This window comes from Amblyomma maculatum, chromosome 8 (assembly GCF_055883805.1).
Source record: "Amblyomma maculatum isolate TAMU_Amacu chromosome 8, ASM5588380v1, whole genome shotgun sequence".
NCBI classification, from domain to species: domain Eukaryota; kingdom Metazoa; phylum Arthropoda; class Arachnida; order Ixodida; family Ixodidae; genus Amblyomma; species Amblyomma maculatum.
In genome coordinates, this window is record NC_139351.1 from 96,668,070 (window position 1) to 96,686,716 (window position 18,647).

Genomic DNA, 18,647 nt, shown 5'->3' on the forward strand with positions numbered 1-18,647 from the left:
ATGTGCAGTCTGCCCACCTCCGCGTACTTCTCGCGGCGCGTGCAGCATGACTGGAGATGACATGTGGGCCGCACAGCGCCGCAAACTGCTCCCAGCTCGCAATCGCGGAGCCAGTGATGTCCGATCGATGCACACCCGCCGCCGCCAGTTACGACGGTTGCGATGTCTACGGTTTGTGGGCCACGTGCCGCTGACAGCTTTTTGCGGCCTGAGCCCGACAGAAAATCACGACGCCGGCGAGGTGCAGACCACGCGTCGCTGCGAACTGCTCATGAAGCGTACATACAGCGCGACTGGCGATCACGGAGTCAGCAATGTGCGGGCAGTGCGTAGTGCTCAAAGTTGCGGTCGCAGTTCGTGCATTCGTATCATCCGTAGTGGCGCGGGAGAGTGTTTGGACCATCCGAAATTTTGTACATTGTACACAATGCGCTCTGGCCGGGGAATTTCGCGAATTCGTATCCCAAAATTCATATCAACTGGATTCATACCACCGATATTTTACTGTAGTAGGTCACAAAATGTCAGAACCTTGTTTTATTACCCTTGAGGGCATGCGTTTTGTTGCTTTATTCATTAAACTCCCAATGGGCATCACAACACCATGGACATCCCATGGACGTCCTCGACGTATGCAGGACATGCAAGGGAGTTTTAGTGTCCAGTGGGATGCCGCCATGACAGCAAACATTTGTCCCGTTCTCTCCTGTTATTCATGTTTCGCCTTTTTGCAGTGCTTATAATCTACACAGTTGTGAAGAGTGCCATTGACAGTACCACAAATGATATGCAAACATTTGTTGAAGTGACAGGCAACAGCTGTCATGCCAAGTAAGAATCAACTGCAAGAATTGGCTATTATCTACAGTTTGACCCAAGACAAGAAGGACAGCAAAAGATGATGCAATTTTACAGTAATGCAATAACAGACTCCTGTTAAGGTGAATTCTCAGATAAGACGGACAGCGCAGGGACATTTGTTTCGTTTCCCACTGAGCCAGTGCCAAATAAAATCTGGTTAAGATGAATTCTTTGCATGTGCTAATAGTTTAAAATGAATTTTCATGGCCTGCCGCACCTCACCCATGCAGCTGTACATAAGCGTCCACGCAACACTTCTCGAGGAAAGAAAGCAATACAGCAACAATAATGCAAAGCTTTTCAGTGCAGGCAACTCAACAAGATGCAGGATCGCCGCCGGAAATGCGCTTATGCGAAACCAGAAGTGCTGCTACTCTCCCCTCGCCAGCTGTTTGCGTCACAGGCTGTATATGAAGGTTAACTATGAATATGAGATAATCTTTCAACTTCTTTATCTTAAGACGCCAGTTCTATGCACTCGAGCACTTGTTCGTTGTCTGTTGTCGGTGCTCAGCAACGACACCAGCGGATGAGACGCTAACAAACGCTTGACAAACGTTGCTCTGTTGTTCTGCCTTTTAACATGCAACTACAGTAGACTCCCTTAAGACGAACTCCAAGGGACCATGAAAATTGTTCGTCTTATCAGAAGTTCGTCTAATCAGGAGTGCTTCCAAAAATGATGTTTGAGCATGCAGAGTGTGTCCAAATACCTCGTATATAACAAATGAATAAAATGGCCTTTCAGGAAAATAAACTGCAATACAAGCATTTATTGGACTAATGATTGTCTACTACACTTTGTAGTAGTAAGGCATCAGGCATTGCTGACTGTTATCCAGTCTGTAATTTTTTTTTGTCTGTCGTGAAAATCGACGGCCTACTACAAAGGCAGACATCTCGCTTAACTTTTGAAGATACCCTTCAGTGCCCTCACACTGTTCAAAAAACTGCACTAAAGTGTCTAGGCAGGCATCAGCTGCATCACAGGTAACTAGTGCAGATTCAGGCATAACATTCAAGCTGTCATCTTCAGCAGCAGTTTCTGATGGTAGGTCAAGCACTTCTTCAATCAGAGCGTCCAGTGTGTCAGCCCTACACGTTTCCACACTTTCGTCAATGTTGACATACGCACTGATGTCAATGAACACACACTTACTGCTCAGCGCAGAAACAATGCTCTATCCTCCAAGTTCGCAGTGTGGTCCTCATTCATAGTATCGCAGTCATTCTACACTGAGCAATCACTAAGCGCCACAAATCCTGCATGGCGGAAGGCGTTGGCAATAGTGGCTTGAGTAACCTGCTCCCAGGCGCTCCTCAGTAAGTGGACAGCACTTAACAGGTTAACTGTGTACTCTTTACTGCTCTCCATGCAAATCAACATCCTTTGCAGCAGAAAGCGACGATAGTGCCTCTTCAAGCTACTTATTATTCCCTAGTCCATAGGCTCCAGCTTCGCCGTTGTATTTGCTGGTAGAAACTCCAGTCGGATGGCATGAAGTCCGGCGATGTGGCCGTGTCCGGGACAGTTGTCAACAACAATGAGAACTTTTCTGTCTCTGGAAGTGCCGATCCATCTCTTGAAGCCACTGCTCGAAAAGTGCCTGCGTCATCCACCTTTTGAATTAGCCATGTATGTGACTGGCAGCGTTTTTATGTTTTTAAAGCAGCGTGGTGCTTTAGATTTGAAAATCACCAGCAACTTTAGTTTGTCAGTCCCAGTCATGCGCCCACGAGGACCGTTACTCGAAGCTTGCTCCGTTTGCTCACCACGCAGTCATCACCAGTAAATGCGAGTGTTTTATTTGGGAGTAGCTGGTAGAAAAGAGCAGTTTCGTCCACATTGTATATGTCTTGAGGGTCATATTCGTCCATGAGTTCATTCATCTTGTTCCGCCTCCAATCGCTGCAGACCGCTTCATCCACTGCAGCGGCCTTGCCGACAACACAACGAAAGGCCAGTCCATGCCTTTTCCGAAAACGGTCGAGCCACCCATCGCTGCATGCAAACTCGACATTCAGTCGCAGGGCAATTTCTTCCACCTTAGCTCTCAGTAGCACTCCATTCACTGGCAAATTCGCACTGCGCGCTCTCTTCACCCAGGCAAGCAGAACGTCTTCAAGGTCTTTGTGCATAGCTGTGCGCATCCTCTTCCGCTTCGGCGCAAACTCACCATCTTCCAAAGCACTGGTAATCCGCACTTCGTTCTTCACGGTACCGCTCACGGTACTTTTTGCGATGCCGAACTTGCGCGCTATTTCAGTCTTTGAAAGCCAGCCGGCACGAACTTCGGTCAAAACTTCGGCCTTCTCACGAAGCTCAAGCGGCTTTTTTCGAGTTGTTGGTCGACTAGCCATAGTAGCAACACGGCGAATACGGCGCGCACGAAAACAAACAGTGCACACCATAAGGTGACAGCGTACAGCATGGTAGAAAATTGCGGGACAACGAGCACACCCGCCCCGAACAATGAATCTGTGCACTGCATAGTAGGCGTCGTTGGCGGTCAGCAAAGGCGCGGAGCTCGGTAGCACTGGCATGACGACACTATCACGTGATCACCATTGGGAAACATCATTGGCTGCTTTTTCTTCTCACCGTATTTTTTCCCGTGTTTTGCTAGTTTTGCTGGCCGGGCCGCGCATGCTCTATTTTTTTTTCTCTCTCTCTTCCTCTCTGCGCTCTGTTTCGTCCTTGCCCGAGGTCGTACCGAGACAGCCGGCGCGATGCGAAACGCGAACCTACTACTACTGTGGGGACAAAAGGAGTGAGCGGGGGAACGGTGGAAGAGGACGAGCAGCGGCACTCTTCCGCCTTCGTAGAATCGCATTTCCGACGTGCTTGGGTCTGCGTGCGTCGGCGGCACGGATGGTCGTGGCACTGAAAGGCTTTTTTTTCTTTTCTTTCCGCTGAAGCGCTGCTCGGACGGTCGAGTAAGCTGCGCGGGTGGGGTGCGGCCGGCCGTGAAAATTCATCTTAATCGATTAGCGATTGCAAAGTGTTCATCTTAAGCAGATTTTTTTTGCATTGACTCTATGGGGAACCAAACAAATGACCTCCACTGTTCATCTTAACTGAGGGTTCATCTTAAGCGAGTTCGTCTTAACGGGAGTCTACTTGTGGATTAGCCAAGCTGGTCCGTGATCTCAAATAGACAGGAGGCAGAGAGTATGCAAACAAAAGACAATCGCGCGTTTTCTATACAGGCCTCTGCTAGGCACAGCTAGCCGAAACTGGATGAAAAAGTGATAACAATAAACACTCGGCGCAGCGGTTATTGCCGCAAAGCAAGGTAGAATAGAAGAAAACAGCCAACGGTGCTTCGTAGTGGGGATCATGCGACCGTGCTGTCACCTCCGACCCGCTCGAACCTTGATCGTGCCTTATGCCATCACGTTGCCTCGTCACGCTGTGCTGCAATTGTGGTCAGTCAGCCAGCCCCTCCAAAAAACCTGCTTGAGCATCGTGAGAAGGCCGATGTGCTGAATGAAGTTCACGCTGGCTTTTGAAGACGAAAATAGCTCATAAGTTGAGTATCGTGAAAAGTACTGTGATAGTGTAGGCTACTTGTGCATTGGAAGATGACGAGTTTGCAACAAAGAGAAAGATGAAGCACACACTTACCCAGAGTCTGCAATAGAGAGTTGCGAAGGGGAAGACGCCTCAATACTATAGTGCAGCTATTCAAACAGTGTGAGGGCACTGAAAGATTTCTCGAAAGATTAAGCGAGATGTCTGCTTTTGTGACAGCCACCCGAATTTCATAAGCCCAAAAGAAAATAGCATACTGCGTGACAAGTGAGAGTGCACGATCCATTTACTGATGGAAAGGGTATACTGCCGTCAATAATGCCGCAAGTGCTTAAATTGCAGTTAATATCTTTTTCCACAAGGCCTTTCACTCATCTGTTCTCATTTAGGAGCTACTGAACACGTCCTGCGTGCTCACACACCGTTTTTCGAAGCACTCCTGACAAGACGAACTTCTAACGAACAATTATTTACAGTCTCTTGGAGTTTTTCTTAAGGGGGGACATGGCTCTTTGCGGCCGAAAATCAATCTAAAAATCATTTTTTATTTCTTCATTTTTGCAGTCCTGAGATGTTTCCACAACTATCTGCAAATTTTGGTTGAAAAATACCGCCTAATTCGCATGTAACAGCGTTCCAAAAATGCGAATCTGAACATTCGGCCCTTTAAATTGAGGTAAAATCAAGCTGAGTTTTGATTGCGCGCAGATCAAGAAATATGCGCTCCACAGACATCATTTTGATCTCGTTCGAAAGATCGTAATTCAGGCTATTCCCATGTCACAATCGGAGTCCGTGAGCAAACACCCGAAGCGGAAAACAAAGGGACAAATTTGCGCGAGAAACCCGCTGCTATTGGGCTCCGAAAGCATGTGACACAAATGGCCACTTTTGATTGGCTGCCCGCGTCGACTGCTTGCGGCCTGGCGCCATTTTAAAAAGGTCGCGTAGGCCTAGCTGGCTTAGCGATGTCCCGTCGTCACGACCATGGCGTAAAACCTCGGCGTAAGTTCGAGCGTCATTCTGGCCCAGAAATCGAAGAAAGGTAGAGATAAGAGACGTGCCAATCGCACGGCAACGCCACATCCTGTTATCAGCTATCAGCGAGGAAGCGCCGACGCTCCGTGATAAGCCGATAAGGGCGTACGTAGCCGATGAGAGCGAACGATTTTCTCGAGGCGATCCCTGCCGCTTGCGAGCATCGTAATCATGACGATGCAGTTGAAAAAGTGATACCTAAGCAGTTTTCATGGGCGCGACAGATCGAGCACTCAGAAAGGTTAGTGGCGCAGTGGCAGCGGCGATCGTGAAACGGCGTCACGCGCGGCATGCGGAATCGCAAACTTTCTCGAAATAAATTTGCTTTTGAGTTGCAGGGACAATTATCTCGATGGGAAACTGTGCATTCAAACCACAAACCAGTCATAACTAATTTTATCGAGTTAATGTTAGCCTTGGTAATTCAAACATATGCCCAAAACGTTTTTCGCCGATTTCTCAAAATTTAATTTCGGACAGTCACCAGATCAATATTCCTGGCCCTGCTCTTGCTAGTTATTTTCTTTAATCCTAACCTCATGTATCTTTTGACACCAAGGTAACTGTAATAACCATATGGGAAAATTTACTGAAAAGATAGTCTTAGCACCAAAATAGACCTTTCCTTCGAGTCTTTTTTTTTTTTATGGTGTAACATTGGCTCAAATTGGTATAAAACAAATTTTTACTTTAATTTACTTTTCAACCATTTCTGATAATATTGATATGTCAAACCTTGCCATAATTTAAATCTACATGTTCTGATATGTTTTTCCTTGTTCTCTCGAAACAGCATTTTTGAAGGTGCTGCAGTTTTGGAGGAGCGATATCTCTTGAACTATTTGTGCTATTGCTATCATTTTTTCATTGCTGCAAAAATACTTTCTTGAAGAGTGCAGTAAGACTAAAATATATGCAGTTATGATGAGGCAACATTTACAAAACTAATTATTTATAATGGGTGTCAAATCGAGCTTTTCCACAAAAAAGTTTGATGTACTGCAACACAAGTTTAAATTAATCTAGCACCTCCATTCTTGGTTAGCTGCACTCTGTGATATTTCTAGATAATTTATGCAGGCCCATTTTCATCATGCCCTTGTGTGTTTAGTAATTAGCTCACCTCCAAACGAGGAACATTATTTAGGCAAAACTCTTAAAACTACGCACTTTACAAAAAAAAAAATTATACAGTCGAACCCGGATATATCGAACTCGAAGGGGATCGCGAAAAAGTTCGATATATTGATAATTCGATATACAGAAATTGGCTTATGACGGCACTTACGATGCGAAAAAACGATACCATATTTGCCGCGTAATCAACCCACTCGCATAATGAAACCACTCTCCACTTTTGCACCCGAGAATTTGGAAAAAAAAAAATGCATGAAGGCCAGCTCGCTCACATGCAAGCGATTGAGCGATCTCAGCGATGAGCGGCAGCGACAGAGCGAAAAATTTCACTTGTTGGAACTTCGTCCCTCTCGCCGCTCGAGCCACCACCACGGCGACAGTTCAATACAAGGTTTCTGTGTCGCTGCGGCAGAAAATCGCGAGCGTTTTATGTCGATAGCGCGTCACTCCGTTTGGGTCATCGCATCCACAGCTCATTTCTTGGCAGCGTGCCAAGATGTTGGGCAGCGATAACGTCAGGGCGTGTTTCGTTTATCTTTTTATAGCTCCTCCAGTGGCGGGGAGCGAACATGGCAGACTGCCCGTGATGGCTTGATTGCACAAGCCTGGTTTGATTTATCACGCCGCGCTTGGGGCGGGCGTCATGATCGCAGCAGCTGACGGCGTGCTTCCGTTGATTCATACTGCAAAAATAAACGGCTCCCGCCAAAAAAAAAGAAGCCTGCCGCTCCTTCACGTCCGCAGCCACCACATCTTACGCTACGTCGCGCGTACAGCACAACGATAAGAAAGAATGACTCGCGCAAAAAAAAAAATAAAAATAAATAAAAAAAACAGAGAGAGCTGTCGCTTCTTAACGTCCGCAGGCGCCATAGCCACGTCAGCCGCCGCGGGCAGAGGGTTCGCAACACACGCTGGAGAAAGCGTCCCACGTCTGTCTGAAAATGGGCTGAGCTGGCTTGGCGCATGCGTAGCGCGTGCTGAAGGAGAGAGCTCGGCAAAAGAATGGGCACAGCCACGCACATGGCTTGCAAACGTCATGTGTTGGCACGCGGGAAATGATAACTGCAGATGCGCGCTTTTGGGGAATGGGCGCGGCGCTGTCCAGAACTGTCCCCTCTCATTCCTTCCGCGCGTGGCTTGAAAACGTCACGCGGCAAACGGCCAAGGGTGATGCGATCGTCTTTGGGGAAGGCACACTTTCAGTGCGTGGTGCGGAGTTCGATATCGAACGACCGGCGAAATTGAGTTCGATATATGACGCAGTTTTCCTATACATTTACACGGGATTTTCAAGGGGATATTCCGCGAGTTCGATATAACCAAAATTCGATATAACCGGGTTCGACTGTATATGTATTTATTATCAGCATGTCAAAATACAGAAGGGATGCAAGTTTAATCCAAATCGGTCCATAAATAATAAAAAATATTCTAAGAGGGGTGTTTCCCAATCTATCGTAAATGTGAAATTAACTAGTAGGGCCAACTGACAACAAAAGTCCAGTTCCTAAAGCGGAAATAAGCAGTAAAGGAAGTAAGCGGTAACGGTTGAGTTGAGCCCGTATTTAGCTGCTTAAGGGGGGACGCGGGCTTTGAAAGTCGAAAAATCGCGAAAAAGTCGGCTTTTCAAAAAGTATATATCTCGGCTGTATATGTTATAAACTACCTTTCCTATAAATATAAACGCCTAATTCATCGTGGAACTGCTTTAAATTAAATATACAACTGGGCGCGGCAGCCCCAGAGTCGCGAGCGAACGGCAAAAGTACCCAAACTTCGCGCGCGCGCCATTTCTCTGCCGTTGAACCGAGCGCCGCCATCTTGGTCTTGTTTTGTTTGTGAATGCTTGCCCTTTTCCATATTGCCTTCGCCGGCGGCGTCCGCGGCGTAGCAGAAGCATGGCTCGCTTGTGATTGGGGGCCTCACAGGGATTGTTGAGCTTCCCGCGTCTCGAATTCGGGCTGTGATTGGACAAAGCGCGCGCTCCGTGAGAACGCGGGGGATCGCGCGACTGCTATTGGCTGCTGCGCGCGCTGACGCGGTGGCCCCTCCCCGGCGCGTCGTCTGCTCCGGCTTGCTACTGAGCTGGCGTTCTTTGTACGCTCGCTGATTCGCTTCACGTTTCACCATTTTGAGATCGCCATGATCATCGCTCGTTACGAATTCTGGTGGCGTGTTTTGAACAGTTATGTGCACTTTGTGGATTATTGCACGGTCGGCCACGATGCGCGCTAAGAAGTTCAAAACACTGCATACGTCGTCGTTCTGTGAATGCCGTCCGAATCGCGAAATTAGCGAAAAGCGTTGTCAACGGGCGCAGAGACGCTTCAATTAGTGCTGCTTCTGCTACATCACTACTAGACCGACTGCGCTGCCACTTCCAACTGCGTATCTTTCGCGTCAACGTAAGGAGCCGGCGTTTGAAGCGTGCCTGCTGTACCGACCTTATCAATCTCGGCGATCTCGGCCTCCCGTATCGCGTCTGTCATCGCAAGCGATAACGCGTCGTCAGCGTCGTCCGCTGTTCGCATGAAAATGCACTTTCCGAGGGAATCGGGGAGGTGGAGGCACAACGTGCTGCAGTGAAAAACAAACTTTAGACTTGAAAAAGCTGTTTTAAACTTCAAGGGCCATTTTCTCGGAATGAATTTTTTTCATGGTATGGTTGCTTATTCCCGCAGTATTTCTGGAACCGCTAATCGGATTCCCACCTGGTTTTTTTTATTGTGTGCCTGAATAAATTTCCGAGGGCAAGACAAGCTCATTTTTTCAAATTATTGAGTCTGGAATTTATAATAAACAATCAAAATTAGGCTAATGCAAGTCCAATTAGTGGCACTAACCTCAATGCACTGCTAAAATTTTTCGGCAGGGAAATTAAAAAAAAGGGCTCTGTCTTGCCCTGTGGTACCTATTCAGGAACCTTCATAATGAATTTCATAGTGCCAACACATTTTGCAAGTTCACCAGGCATGGAACAAGGAACCCATGTGAACCATTCTGATATACTTCTCTAATTTGAGTACCAATGTGCGCAGCTCCATGAAACTTTGCAGTTATTCAAATGGCTGTGCCATGAGTCTACCCTGAAAATTTCATTCAATTATCTCAAGAAACAACAAAGTTGGTATTCAAAGGTAGCCTCCCCCCTTAAACTATTGTGGGCAGTTCAGACAATGGCCTCAATCTTGCGCCATCTATAATGTGATGTTACAAAAAAAAAGGAGAATGAATAACAGCCGAGAGACATTATTAATCGAGGACACTGACCTCACTCTGGACCATGCCGGGGCGCTGCGTGCGGAGCGTCCGCACAGTCTGGAAGATGTCCAAGACACCCTCGCTCTGCAGCCGCTCCAGCACAATGCTCAACGTGATGAACACACCCGTTCGGCCGACGCCAGCACTGGAACAACACAAGAGGTTGAAACACGAGAGAGGGATGGCTTATTTGTCAACAGCGGTATGATGACCGAAGACTCGCACACACAAAAAGCATGACTGGCAGCGTTGCTCTGGTAGGCAAAAAAAAAGGAGCTAGAAGCTAAGTGCAACTCTCAAAGTTGGTGTCGGTAGCTATGCAATGAGCTTTGGGAAAACAAAACTTGAACGCATTGCTGCGGACAAGTAAAGCCTGGAAGGAACACTACAAGAGGACAAAACTGAAGCAATTATGGTTGATGTGTGTTGAATAATGGCACGATGCAAAGATTACATCATTACTTTGTATTTCAGAGTTCGTGCTTATCTACCAAAAATTACATATCCACATAAAATTACAAATGATGTACAACTAGAATCACAGAGATATGCAAAACAATTTGTAAAGTAAGACTTCCGATAGTGTTCCTCCAATGCATCACAGAGGTACACAATTCACAATTCCTTTGCCTGATGCGATGGCCAATCTGGCCAAACAGAGATGACCGTAAATGTAGGCTAAAACGAGGGCTGAAATCACTGTCGCCCCAACGATTAATCCTGGCTTCCCTTCAAGAGTAGATCTGCTTGCACAGCAGCTGGCAACTGAGACCTTGACCTTGGCCCGACCTTGAAGTTCTGACAAAAAGCTCACCTGCAGTGTACCGTGATGGGGCCCTCCTGTCCAAACTGCTCCTTGGTCTTGTGTACCTGTCCGATGAACTCAAGGTACCCCTCGGCAGTCTTGGGAACCCCCTGCTCGGGCCAGTCAGTGAAGTGGAACTGCCGAATGGTCCGCGACTGGCCGTCCTGTGCGTCGTGAGCCGGCGACGTGACAACAATGCGACATCAGTTTTATCCTGCCCCCCCGACGGAACATAGTGTATTTCGCACGTGCAAAAAACCCCCGCTGCCGGGTCACAACAGTCTGAACGATTCACTATTCAAAGTGGCATTTGTGAAACAGCACTCCGTTCGAATGCCAACACGAAAGTTGCATCAATGTGCACGCCGATATTTGAAGAAGGTTTAGAACTGAGGCTGAAAGTTAAATGTCGCCTAAAACTGCTCTCTGCTGAAAGCCACAAACGACGTAACCTGATCTCTCAGTAAAGCTGCCTAAAAGCGTGGATGCAAAGAGATCAGTGTAGAAGACCTGGGACCTCTTTCACCATCCCAGAGAGTCTAGAAAGGCCAAGATGCATCTTCTATCGTATTTTCACGAAGTGCGCCAAGCTCACCGTTCAAACAGGGATCGCAATAACATCAGGAATCCTCAACTTTGCAACTAAAATTTCGGTACAACAGAGAATTTCCTCGTGAACAATCTTGGAAGCGACCGCAGCCTGCGGACATAAATGCAGCAGCAGAAAGCATTAACTGAAAACTCCCTAGACGAACAAAAACCAGTCAGACAGACAAATGAAAGGCACTCGCCTTGGCGTCGGTGACTTTGAACTCCCTCAGGATGTACTGCGGCATGTTGTACTCGGTGATGGGGTCGACCACATAGTAGAGGTACCGTTGGGAGTGCTCGGACGGCCAGTACTGGTGGCACTTTTCCTGAATAGGTCAGAAACGGCGGGCATAAGTCAGCCGCAATTTCCAGAAAGAGCAGTTTTATTCTGACTCTGGAGCGGACCGACCCCTAACTGGGAAGTAAAACAAGAAAATTTAAAACCATACCAAGAGGAGTCGAAAGATGGTACTGGGGCTAACAGAAATGGCCTAGAATGTACTGAAAATTCCACAATAGGTGCCACACGAATTTTAAGTCACTCGTCCCATTTGATGCACTTCCGCACAGGGGGTGTGGATGGCAAGTCAGATGCGAGCGCAGACAAGAGTGGTGCTCACCCGACCCATCTCCTTGAGCTTGGTGAGCATGACCACGATGTTGGAGTTGTGTTCCCAGACCATGCGCCAAAAATCTTCCGCCGTCTCAGCCATGGGGCCCTGCGTTGCTATGTACGCGTTGCGGTACCGGTAACCCTGAAATCACAAAACACACAGAACGAGAGGCGAATGTCAGGGCACAAGAGTGCAAGCTAAGTAGAAGCCAAGGAGAGGTCAATATCGACACAATAACCACGGTGTGAAAAGATCCAGTGAAAGCTTGGCAGACATACATTATCAATTTATGAGGCTATTAAGGGCTCCAGAACAATACCTTCCCTCAAGAAAAAGCGATATTCATTTTGACCCACTACTAGTGAGCCACTTAGGAAATCTAATGAAGCAAGTTTTGCCAGTTCGAAAAGATAGACAAAAAGACATACGGAGCCATGCCAAAGTCAACTCACATCAATAAAGCTTGCATTGATGTAATCAGATCCGTCCACTCCCCTTATAGGCTGTAGACAGACCCGAGTCGATTCATCTGCAACGCAAAGAGGAAAATTCAGGAAAGAAACAGTAAACGCAGCAAGTCAATCACTAATGAAACATTCATGTTTCTATTTCAAGAGAATAAGAACAGCCCCACGCAGGCTGTGCAGAAGAATGAGCGATGCTGAGGTGTCAGATCTGCAGTTGCAGACTGTAGCTTGTTTTAAAATTCACGTGAATTTCCCGTAAAACCGACAAGCTTCAAGATATGAGGATAACAATTTAAAACACATACTTCATTAGAATGCAGAATGGGTCAGAGAGATAACTCGAATTATTGACATTCTAGTGGAAATAAAGAGGAAGAAATGGGCATGGACAGGATATGTGCGAAAAGACAATAACCAATGGTCTATAAGCATAACTATAATTGGGTACCAAGGGAAGTAAAGCGTAACAGGGGGTGGTGAAAGTCACGTGAGTGGAGGAGGTTAAGAAGCTCGCAGGGGTCAAGTGAATTCACCTAGCACAGGAGTGAGTTAACTGAAGAAATATGGGAGAGGTCTTCGCCCTGCAGTGGGTAGCCAGGAAGCTGCCGGCGAAACAGGACCAACAAAGAGAAAGGAAGAAGCGGTGCTCACAGGGTAGGATGTTCATGAGACGGTTCTTGAACTTGTTGACCGGGAGGTTTGCACTGACAAACTTGCTGGCCTGCGTCTTCATGTTGGCCAGCTTCTTGAACTCGAGCTCCATGCCCGTGCAGGCCTCGCCGGGCACCAGCTGCAGCAGGGACTGCAGATGGGGGGCCAGGGCGCGGGCGGGCACCTCCGTGCTGCCCGCCAACACCGCCTCCAGCAGAGCATCGTGGATGAACAGGTACTGGTCCTCCGTCTGGACCATGTAGTTGCGCTGCGCCCGCAGGCACGTCACGTGGCCGTAGATGTCCACTGTGCCCTCGTGCCGCAGCCGTTCCAGCATCGAGTCGATCACCACGAAGCAGCCCGTGCGGCCCACGCCCGCACTGCGTCACGGCCAGCCACAGAAAATGAGCTCAGAGAGAAGTTCCTTCAACGCCTCGTGTGTTCTTTAAAGAAAGTAAAACTAAAAGGAATCGTCCACTCTACTCGTAATTAAGCACATGACATTTTTACTCAAAGACGAAACTAAGCCCCGCTGAAGCCCAACACAATTCAGAAACACTATTTTCCCCTACGCAAATGGTATAACCAAGAATTTATTACCTGCAGTGAACAATGAGAGGACCGGCCTCGGGCGGGTTCATGGCCCGCACGCGCCTCAGGAACATGAGGAACGGAGTCGGGTGGTCAGGCACACCGTGGTCAGGCCACGCCGTGAACTGGAACTGGCGCACTTCACGCCGCTCTAGGTAGCCAGACTGGGGGAGCGAGAAGGAATAGAGCCATTGAATGCAGGCCACAGCCAACAAATGATGCGAGAAACTAGAATAGCAGCAGGTCTGAAGAATACAATAAAACTTCGATGATAAATAATCTCCCGGGGTCACGAAAAAATCTGTAACATCTGAAAATTTGTATCACTAAAACGAACAATAAACCAGTATGCAGAAGCATGCAAAAGGCATTCACACAGATCTGTTTATGGCCACACGACCATAGTTCGTCACTCCCGGCACGGGTAGTGCAAGAGACAATCATGACGTAGGTGATGTGCAGGTCTCGCACCACTGTGAACTGTTCCCTGTGCATACAGTGCGACTAGTGCCGTGAAGTCAATGACGTGTGGGTCGCGCATGCTTGTGTGCGCCGGCTACTGTTCGCGACGCATGGCGCGACTGCTGTGTGGGCCGTATGTCACCACAAACTAGTGTGGTCCTCAATGCTGCAGTTGTGGTTCGCGCATTTATATCGTCCATAGTGGCGCGGAAAAGTGTTTGAAACATCCAAAATTCTGCACATCGTACACAATGCAGTCCGGCCAAGGAACTCAATGAATTTGTATCGTCTTGAAATTTGTATCAACCAGATCCGTATCACCGAAATTTTACAGTACAGAGTAGAACCCCTATATAGTAAAGCCACCCGGACTGGCAAAAATGTTCACTATATATCAGCGTCTTTACTGTATCAGTTCTTGGTGATGAAATGGTACCGAAAATGCTGTATGGTAATTAAATGGCTACTCACTGAACGCTTCTTGCTGCTTCATGAAAAAAAAAAAAAAGAGAAACCCAAAATACCTTCCATTCTTCTCTTATTATCTCTTTGTGCAACTTTCCTTTTCCAGTTATAAAATTGTTTTGTTTATAGCTTGTGGAGGTACCTCTTTAGCATGAATGCAACGTGGCTATCACTACAAATGGAGTTCATGTGAAGACTTGCCTTGTATGAACGTGACATCATTTTACGCTGTTTCCGCGAATTAAGAGGCAGAAGATGAGAAATGTGCATGACAGTCAGGCGCGGCAAAACTGCACACGCCACGCCTCCACTTCTTGACACCGCTGCCTCCTGCTTCGCGCTGAGCAGTACTGCGAATGTCCGGCCGTTTCTTCCCTTCCCTACTTCTCGCTGCAGTTTGACTCTCTTTCACTTCCTGAACAGTCACAGCATCTTCATTCTACGCATGTAGCCAGCTTTAATTTTTTCTTTTTTTTTTTATACAAGCTGCACCTTTTGCCTCACGGCTACATGGCCCCTATATAGTTGGCTTCTTCTCAGAGCTTGTGAGTCTGGTGGTAAAGCCATTCAAAAAAAAAAAAGAAAAAAAAAAAAGCACATTTTATTGTAAATTTTTTTTTTCCAAATAGAAAAAATTCGTCTCGTGATCCTAGGCTGCGCATGTGTAGCAATGTCATTTTGTGGGAAGCCTGCCACTGCAACCAGATGCACTGGACGCGACCTTTGAAAACCGAAAAATCGCGAAAAAGTCGATTTTTTGAAGATTATATATTCCGGTAGTATGTCTTATAAACTACCCTTTCTGTAATTATCAATGCCCAACTCGCCGTAGAAATACTCGAAATTAATTATTTAACAAGCGGCGGCAGCCGCGGAGCAGCGAGCAAGCGCCGAAAATTCCCAAACTTCGCGCGCGCACCATTCCTCTCCTGCCGAACTGAGCGCCGCCATCTTGGTCTTGTTTTGTTCGTGAATTCTTGCGCTTTCTTCTGCCACCCTCGGCGGCGGCGACGGCGGCGCGGTCGAGGCGTGGCTTGCTACCGATTGAAAGCCTCGTGGCGGCTTTCAAGTTTCCCGCGCTCGAATTCAAGGCTGCGATTGGGCAAAGCGCGCTCGGCGAGAACGCGGGGGATCGGGCGACTACTATTGGCTGCTGCGGCCGCTGACGCGTCGGTCTCCGCCTCCCCGCGTCTGCTACGGCTCTTTGCTGTCGTTGCTGGCTGCCTCGAGGTGCGACACGCATTCAGTGCAGACTTGGCTAGCTTTTATTATTTTTTTTTTTCGTTTCGGCGCTTATGCCGCGGAAGATAACCCGGGAAGTCGCTTGTCGCGTTTGGGCCGCTCCTTGTTCCTCCGGCGAGATGCCGCAATAGATAAACCGGGAAACCGCTTTCTGCGTCAGCGCCGCCTAATATGCTAGGGCGAAATGCCGCGGGGGAATCGGGAATGCCGATTGTCGCGGCTTGCAGAGCTCAGGATCGACGGATCTCAGCATGTGGAAAGTGGTCCGCGGCACCAAGGCGTTCGCTGTAGCTGATCGGCTAGTTGCACAGATGTTCGCTGTAGCCGAGATCGACAGAGCGCCATAGCCCTAATGTATATTTTGACGGCCGCACCGGACTTGTTCGTGATAATTGCAAGTGTTCGTCTTAAGTGGGGCCGTTATAAGTGGGCTCGACTGTACCTGAATAAATTTTTGAGGGCAAGGCAAGCCCATGTATTCACAATATTATGTCTGGAATTTGTCATAATTAATTTGGTTAATCAACATAGGTCTAATTGATAACAAAAAATCCAATTCTATGCTATTTTTCAGCAAGAAAATTTTGAAAAAGGGCTTTGTCTTGTCCTGAGGAACCTATCTAGGAATCAGCATGACAAATTGCACAATGCCAGTGCCTTTCACAATTTCTCCAGGCTTGGTATAAAGGACCTATTCGAACCAGTTTGATATGCTTCTGTAACTTGAGAATTAGCGTGCACAATTCTATGAAACTTGGTGGTTTTTCATTTGTTAATGTCATGAGCCTGTCTTGAAAATTTCATCATGATAACTTGAGAAACAAAAAAGTTATTGTTCTCTCAACCTTTGAGAGCCGTTTTCTCAGAATCAATATTTTGCACGGTGTGGCTGCTAGGGAAAGTCATAGCTCAAGAACCGCTTATTGGATTTTCATGAGTTTTTTTTTGTTATATACCTAAGTAAAATTCTGAGGGCAAGACAATTCGTTTTTTTTTCAAAATATTTCATGTGTAATTAGGGGCAGTCAATTAAAATATCGTTAAGTCAGGTGTAAATTTGAACACTAACTTTGGGGCTGTTCTAAAATTTTTCAGAGAGGAAATTTGGAAAAAGGGAATTGTCTTGCCCTGGGGAAACTATCCAGGAATGACCATAACAAATTTCACACTGCTAGCGCATTTTGCAAATTCTCCAGGCCCGCCCCTAGGGACCTATGTAAACTATCTTGATATACTCCTCTAACTTGAGAACCGATGAGCCCAGCTCCATGAAACTTGGTAGTTCTTCAAATGTGTGTACTATGAGCATACCCTGAAAATTTCATTCAAATACCTCAAGAAATAAAAAAGTTGGTGTTCAAGGGTAGCCTCCCCCCTTAAACCTCGATATAACGAAGTCGGTAAAATCGGCACTTGAATTCTGCGTGCGTTTTGATGGGCGCTGCTCTCAACCGTTCAGGTTCATGGTACAACTTTGTTCAGGCATTAAGCCTTCAACTAAATTTCGGTATATTGAAAGTTCGGCGAAATTTACTTCGTTATAGGGGGGCTAAGAATACATTGTGTTATATGCGCCCGAAGTCACAGAAACTGAACTACGTCACATCGGGGATTTCGTTACATCGGGGATTTTGTTAAATTGAAGTTCGTCAAATCAAGGTTGCACTGTATCTGAGTTTACTACAGCAGATTTCTACTGCATACCGCATGTTTTACATAGGGAAAGGTAGGAAATAACAAAAATGGCACGTCCTAGAGGACCAAAGGAGTTGCACATGACTGGGGCTCACTCTTTTTAGGCTGAACGTCCGGATGCAGTATGTCGCCAGCTCTTGGACGTCTTCGAGGGTCACCTCCATGAGGCCGTAGGCTTCGGAGCCTCTAGATGGCCAGTACTGGTCACACTGCAATAAAATGTTCATGTACACAGCATGAGACCTCAGCAGGAATTCCCTGTATAGGGTCGTACGGATCAGGCTTGTACATTCTCGTCAATTCAAGCATCCCAATTAATCCAGCTGACGTTTCTGCTCCCATCAACAGAAACACACGTTCTGACACTCCCCAGTTCAGGTTTCCTATAACTGATACAAATATAAAATCATGAATTAAGGTAAAAGCAGTGATAAAAATTCTTCTGGTAAAATGTCGCACCTCTAAGGGACACGGCGCAGCAGTGCCAAGCTGCATTTTACAGTGCAGGGACGACTTGAAAAGAAGTGACCTTTCTCCTCCACACACCTTTTCATATAAAAATTACACATAGCCACAACTGCTTGTATTGTTCAGTTATTGCTAGGAAGGATTCATAAACTACTTTGACGCATGGCTCACACCACAGCTCTGCCTTGGTGTTCGCCTCGGTTCACTAAAATTTTTTTCCACGGTGAACATAGGAACTTCGATATTTGATTCCGTATTTGAATATCGAATTCATTTTCTCTTCATATTCGTATTCGATTCGCATTTTTCATTACATGACCCATAACCCTCGTGACAAACCATACAATTTAAGATGACACAAGACTGGAAGTATGTGCGTGCACGTTTGTAAAGATGGCAAGTACTCTTCCTGCTCACCTTGACTCGGGTCCGCTCCTCCAACTTGGTCATCATGACGATGGTGACACTGTGCTGCTCCCAAACCATGCGCCAGAAGTCGCCGCAGGTCTCGGGCAGGGGACCCTGGGTGGCGATGTAAGCGTTGCGGCGCCGATAGCCGTCGCAGTAGTTGGCGTTGATGTAGTCCGAGCCGGGGATGCCCTCGATAGGCTGCAGCACCACGCGGCTGTGGTCGTAGGCGACAACGTTGGCGTACCGGTTCTTGGGCTTGTTTGACTCCAGGTTTGAGTGCTCCCAGGTGAACTGCTGGCCTGGGTCGATTGACTGCAACAGCACCCAATGGGAAGCCTTAGCCCCCCCTA

The 18,647-nt window shown here is 47.2% G+C and overlaps 1 protein-coding gene across 4 annotated transcripts in view; it reads right to left on the bottom strand.

Moving 5' to 3' along the window:
* The window catches only part of Lar (tyrosine-protein phosphatase Lar), a 761,776-nt gene that overhangs the window by 5,103 nt on the left and 738,026 nt on the right, over positions 1–18,647 (bottom strand). For all 4 annotated transcript variants that reach the window (XM_084576898.1, XM_084576900.1, XM_084576897.1 and 1 more), the window contains 9 exons: positions 18,304–18,609; positions 17,514–17,627; positions 13,564–13,718; positions 12,964–13,343; positions 12,298–12,374; positions 11,852–11,986; positions 11,432–11,557; positions 10,650–10,804; positions 9,845–9,980 (listed from right to left, as the gene is read on the bottom strand). In XM_084576898.1, the coding sequence (XP_084433024.1) occupies positions 9,845–9,980; positions 10,650–10,804; positions 11,432–11,557; positions 11,852–11,986; positions 12,298–12,374; positions 12,964–13,343; positions 13,564–13,718; positions 17,514–17,627; positions 18,304–18,609 (1,584 nt within the window). The remainder of the gene's footprint in view (positions 1–9,844; positions 9,981–10,649; positions 10,805–11,431; positions 11,558–11,851; positions 11,987–12,297; positions 12,375–12,963; positions 13,344–13,563; positions 13,719–17,513; positions 17,628–18,303; positions 18,610–18,647) is intronic.